Source organism: Erpetoichthys calabaricus, chromosome 15 (assembly GCF_900747795.2).
Source record: "Erpetoichthys calabaricus chromosome 15, fErpCal1.3, whole genome shotgun sequence".
NCBI lineage: Eukaryota > Metazoa > Chordata > Cladistia > Polypteriformes > Polypteridae > Erpetoichthys > Erpetoichthys calabaricus.
Genome location: NC_041408.2, coordinates 48,172,640 through 48,178,875, shown reverse-complemented (window position 1 = coordinate 48,178,875; position 6,236 = coordinate 48,172,640). Strand labels below are relative to the sequence as shown.

The 6,236-nt window shown below is 39.3% G+C and overlaps 1 protein-coding gene across 1 annotated transcript in view; it reads left to right on the top strand.

The window, feature by feature from the left end:
- The first annotated feature begins 2,475 nt into the window (after nt 1-2,475).
- Nucleotides 2,476-6,236, top strand: part of ccdc85a (coiled-coil domain containing 85A) — a 325,370-nt gene continuing 321,609 nt past the window's right edge. The window contains exon 1 of the mRNA XM_028820660.2: nt 2,476-3,164. Coding sequence (XP_028676493.1) covers nt 2,961-3,164 — 204 coding nt within the window. The 5' untranslated portion in view covers nt 2,476-2,960. The remainder of the gene's footprint in view (nt 3,165-6,236) is intronic.

Below are 6,236 nucleotides of genomic sequence, written 5' to 3'. Positions count from 1 at the left end.
GAATTAGGTTAGGAATTTCTTTGTCTTAATAGAAAGGTACAAGAATATCCCAAATCATACAAAAATAATGAATGAAAAGTGATTGATCGACAGAAAATAAATGCATCATTAGCATACAGAAGCAGTACATTAAAATAAGTTGTCCACCAAAGGAATGAGTTCACAATTTTCAGTATTGCAATACAGTGTGGTGGTGTATTGGTTACCACTTCCATCTCACAGCTTTAATAGCTTCAAATTCTTGCCTAGTTTCTGTCTGAGTGGCATTAGCATGTTTTCTCTTAAGGTTTTGCTTTCATATGCTCATCTTAAATGTATCCTGGTAACATTAATTGTGAACTCTAAAATTATGAGTAAATGTGACTGTTTTCTGTGAACAACTTTACATCCAGTTCAGGTCTGGTGCCTGCTTTGCACCCATTTCTCTCAGGATATGATCCAGTCCACTATAAATATAAAGCTTAGATGGACCCAGGGTTCACGTCTCAAGTTCTCCCTGTGTGGAGTTTGCATTTTCTCCAGGTGCCTCGGTTTCCTCCCATAGTCCAAAGACATACAGGTTGGGTGAATTGGCAATTCTAAATTGGCCCTAGTGTGTGGTTGGTTGGTGTTTAAGTGTCGGTGTATACAGACATGGCCAAAAGTTTTGAGAATGACACAAGTATTGGTTTTCACAAAGTTTGTTGCTTCAGTGTTTTTAGATCTTTTTCTCAGATGTTTTGTCAGAATTTGTGGGTTTTTGCTTGTCTACCTGCCTTTTGATGATTGACCACAATTTCTCCCATGGCATTAAGTTCTGGGGAGTTTCCTGGCCATGGACCCAAAATTTTGATGTTTTGTCCCCTGAGCCACTTAGTTATCACTTTTGCCTTATGGCACGGTGCTCCATCATTCTGGAAAAGGCTTTGTTCATCACCAAACTGTTCTTGGATGGTTGGGAGAAGTTGCTCTCGCAGGATGTATTGGTACCATTCTTCATTCATAAATGTGTTCTTAGGCAAAATTGTGAGTGAGCCCACTCCCTTGGCTGAGAAGCAACCCCACACATGAATGGTCTCAGGAAGCTTTACTGTTGGCACAGGACTGATGGTAAAGTTCACCTTTTCTTCTCCAGACAATCTTTTTCCTGATGCCCCAAACAATCGGAAAGGGGATTCATCAGAGAAAATGACTTTACCCCAGTCCTCAGAAGTACAATCCCTTTAACTTTTGCAGAATATCAGTCTGTCCCTGATGTTTTTCTTAGATAGAAGTGGCTTCTTTGCTGTCCTTCTTGATACCAGGCCATACTCCAAAAGTCTCTGCCTCTCTTTGCATGCAGATGCACTCATACCTGCCTGCTGCCATGCCTGAGCAAGCTCTGTACTGGTGATGGCCTTCGCTGAATCAACTTTAGGAGATGGTCCTGATGCTTGTTGGACTTTCTTAGGCGCCCTGAAGCCTTCTTCACAACATTTTCATGGCAAAGAGGTACCTTGCAATTAATTGTAATCCATCAGATCACTCTTCATAACATTCTGGAGTCTATGCAAATTGCTATCATAAAAACTGAGGCAGCAAACTATGAAAATTAATATTTGTGTCATTCTCAAACCTTTTGGCCATGACTGTATGTGCGTGTGTGTGTGTGTGTGTGTGTGTGTGTGTGTGTGTGTGTGTGTGTGTGTGTTCGCCTTGAGTTGGACTGGTGCCCTGTCCAGTCCAGTGTTTGTTCTATCCTTGCAGCATCTGCTAGCTCGGACAGATTTCAGTAGACTCCCACAATCCTGTTCAGGACCAAGTGGGTTAGACAAGGACTGACTGACTGGATGGATAGATGGATACTACATAAGCCATTAACTGACAAAAAGAGCTTGTCCACTAAAATGTACCACAAACAATCTGCAACTCAACAGATAATCTATTTTCAGAAATAACTGAGAATCATAAGGTTTGATTTGAGGAAGTGTAGGTCACAATGATTGACAAGGAAAATTGGCACATTTCAGGCAAAGATGTTTCAATTTTATTTCAGAAGACATAGTTCTTCCGAAAGAACTTGCTTTACTGTTTAAATAGCTTGTGATATATTCAGAATACTGTACCCCGCAACTCCGAAGAAGTAAATATATGGGTTTAAATGTTACCACATGAATTGTATTCCCACTTAGAAAACAAATGTTTGTTGGGCGAATAGGTAGAACTCGAGGCTCTTTAATTTCTCGTATCATCAATTTAAAACCACCGATGCGCATACTTTTCCTTTAAACTGCATTGTTCATCACATTAAAAATAGAAATACCTTTTCAAAGACAAGCTGACGACTCTTTTTTGGACAAGTGTTTGCCTGCGTGGTGCAGGTGCGCGAAGAATAGGAGAGGTGCCATAGTGATGCGCCAGGTGGCGCTTGTTGCGCGCGCGCGCATGCACGCCCGCCTGCTCTACCGCCAGCTCGCTCGCTCGTTCGCTCTCTCGCTGCCAGTCGGAGAGGGGAGGCAGAGCGCAGCGCATCTTCTCGCCGGCGTGCCAGTCGGCTGTGTCTCCCACTGCAGTCCTGCTGTCTCGAGCGGCTCCAGCCAATCGAGTAATCCGCGCTCCTAATGCATTCTTGGAGCACTCGCCCCGCTGACACAAGTAACGGAGGCATGGATAGCTTGGCAGCTGCCATGGCTTTCTCCTTCCAAGTAATCGCGTTAAGCTCTCTGCATCTCTCTCTATGATGGGTCATCAGAATTAGCCACGTGAAAAAAGGCATAAGATTCTGCAGTTTATTCTGTTTCATTAGAAGGCAGCAGCAAATAGAATGGATTTAACTGAGGTGGAAAGCATGTCTGGCTTCTTGGAAACGTTGGAGACACAATAAGTTATTGTCGCACAGGAGTGGCAAGGCACCTTGTCGTATTTGTTGAGCGGTGGGATATATTCGTTTAAATTTTCATTCTTTTCTCGTATGGGAACGGTTTCATCACACTGAATTAAGGATGTCCAAGAGCACAGAAAGTACTGCTGAAGACCTCACCAAGCTACCAGACGAAGAGCTTATCAAGTGGAGTAAGGAGGAGTTGATCCGCAGACTCCGGCGGGCTGAAGCAGAGAAAATGAGCATCATGTTGGACCACAGCAATCTTATCAGAGAGGTCAACCGGACACTGCAGCTGCACCTCAACGAAATCAGGGGACTCAAGGTAAGAGGGACACATGCAGGTGGGTCGCGTAATGTAACCTGAGAATTGACACAACTGAAACAAAACTGTATCTGTTCAGGCGTTTGGAACTGGAGAAAAAAAATACGAGGAAGCTAATGCTTCAGTTAAACTGAAACATCAAAGTGATGGGAAAGATTTCGGTGTTTCCCATCCCGGGCGTTTGCAGTGCTTTTATAGGTCGCTAACTGTCTTTGCTGTTGAGCACTCTCGGTACGCTGGGTGGCGTGAGTCTGAGGGGATGTGTGTGTCTGTGTGTGTGTGCGCGTGTGTGTGCGTGTGCGTGTGGAGGGATGGTCTAGGTTAGCTTTGCTAGGAGACGTTCAGTACGCATTACCTCATAAATCGCTTTTTAAAATCCCATCTAAATCCGGTCTAAATGGCAAAGTCAACATCATAGCCGGATTTCAGTAGTTTTGGGATATTTCTTTATCTGATCCATCCCCAACTGCCCAATTTCAATAAAAACACTGTGTGTGTGTGTGTATATATATATATATATATATATATATATATATATATATATATATATATATATGTACACTCACTCTGTGTGTGCAGCTACAGTTACAGTTGTATATTTTAATAATTGTATATATCTCTTTATATTTACAAAACTGTGACATATAAAAGAATATTAACAGCAATTCAATTCTAATGATTAAAGATGCAAAGATTTTCCGTCATCCTCCATTTCCATAATTGAAAAGAATCTGCCCACCTTCAGTGATTTGTGGCAGCAGAGCAGGTAAAAAGCGATATGTTAATATTCTTTCATTCATCTATCCATTTTCATAACCAGCTTATCTAATTTAGAGCCACAGGGAAATGTTGATGTCCACCACTGCTATAATACATTAATAAGACCGACCTACTTTTTGTAAGCCGTCATAAATGACTTTTGACTGGACTGTTTTGTTGCAGATTAACTCAGAAAAAGGAAAAGCAGCATTTTGCTTTAGTGACTGATTTCAGCCAAATGTTGCATAGAGGATACGTGCAACCAAATAAAAATCAATGTTTATTTTTTATCCCACCAGTAGTTTCATATATTTCCTTAAACTTTCAAAAGGTACTGCAGATATATAACTGTGTTCAGTTTACCTTTGATGTCAAACAGTTTTTGCACTGCTTAAAAGCAAAACGCTGAAAATAGTTTATTGTAATTTTTATACTTAGTTGTTTGAAATTAAAGTTAATTATTTGACAAGTTTATTTAATTTAAATTAAAATGAATCATAAAAATTAAATCCCACAAATAATCATATGTGATTATTCTTTAATAAAAACACATTCAAACATTAGCAGAAACATAGGAGCTTTTCAATGCTGCATCCATGTTCTTGTCTGTAATCATAATGTGAATTTAATTGTTTTTTGAGCAGGTAGTTGCAGTTGTTCCTAATAGTGACTGGGTCATCTAAAGGATAAGATTGCCTATAAAGATAAATCACAAATTTAAAATGAATTCACTTTTGTTCAGTTTAGTGCATCTTATATTCAAAATGTATTATATACATGTCAATTATGCTGGTTCAGTGACACTGTCCTCCTTGCAGGAAGCTATCCTCTTACAAAGCTCTCTGTACAAAGACCTCTGAAAAAGTGCCTGTGCTACTTACACTTCATTGGTCCACAAGACCTTATAACACAGGTCTTCCTACTGTTGAAATATGTTCACTATAAAACTTGTTAACACACTATACTTCACTACTGTGGCACCTTCTCTGTGGAACGTCAATTTGTAGTGTCTCATCAGTAGTCAAATTGGCATCAAGGCTAATCTCTGTTTCTAGAGTCATTCTTCCCATTTAGTATTAAATGTCTCAAATAAGCACTGAAATGCCCATTTGTGCTAATCCTTCTGCAGGTTCATGTGATTCCTGCTGTTACACTGTATGTTATTCTTTTTTATTGAAATCATACACTTTTCAAACATTTTTGTCTTTAAATGTTTGCTTCTTGTGTTAAATTTGTATTGCTGTTTTATTTTTTCCATAGCCAAGAGTTATTCAAGTATTACATTTACTCTGTAAAATGCCTTGTAAGAAGGCACCATGTCACGAATGATACAAAAAGATAAATATTTATTAAATGATAATATCTAAACGGTAAGAGTTGTAATATGTTCTTTTTTGTAAATTATCAGTCTGTGTTGATTGCCCAGACTGTTATTTATTGTTTATTTGTTAAATTGTATTGCTAATATAGAGGATGTATAGTTAAATGTATAGTTAAAAAAAGAGTGAATCTTTTTTAGTACAGTGATAACACTGTCAAAAGCTGAAAGCTTCCTTGACTATAGGAACAATTCTTTAGTCCAGCAGTATAAGTTTTTCTGCTCAATGGCTGAATTTATGGAGGCAGCTATGCTGGTGTGCATCCAGGAGAGTGGCAATCTGAAGCAGATGCAGTCCAAATGTGATAAAATATGTAACTGCATTAAGAGAGAACACAAATACCTCATAGTGACTGTACATTCTTGTAAAGTAATAGGCCCTTATAGGTTATAAAAACTATGCATCATATACTGTATATGTCGCTTGTTTCATTGTTACTGGATATTTCCATTTCCATTCAGGTTTGCTCAGTAAATTTCGTGATGTATTTCCTAAAAGAACTATCATGCAGCATATGCTTGTAGGATTTTCCTTCTGAGTAACTTATCATGTTTCATTTATAATGTAAGCATAATATAGCATAATGTTTTCAAACAAAATAAATGCAGTTTAGGTTTTGGGAGGTTGAGGTTTATCTCTGCATTAGTGGCCATAAGGCAGAAGTGAACTTTGGAGACTTTGCCACTCCCACGTCTGCTGACTCCCTCACTCTTCATTTTTATAACAGTTATTGCACTTGGCCAGCCTGTTGGAACAATTGTAAGAGCTGCTACTTCACAGTTTTATAGTCATGTTTTTAAATACAATCAGGGCCATTTTTAGGTTTTTGGGGGCCCTAGGCATGGAGCGTAGGTAGAGGGCCCCAAAAGGGGGGTCTGCCCCCCCACTGGAGCTGAGGATAAAACTGAATTGTGAAGTTGCAAAATGGACCTCA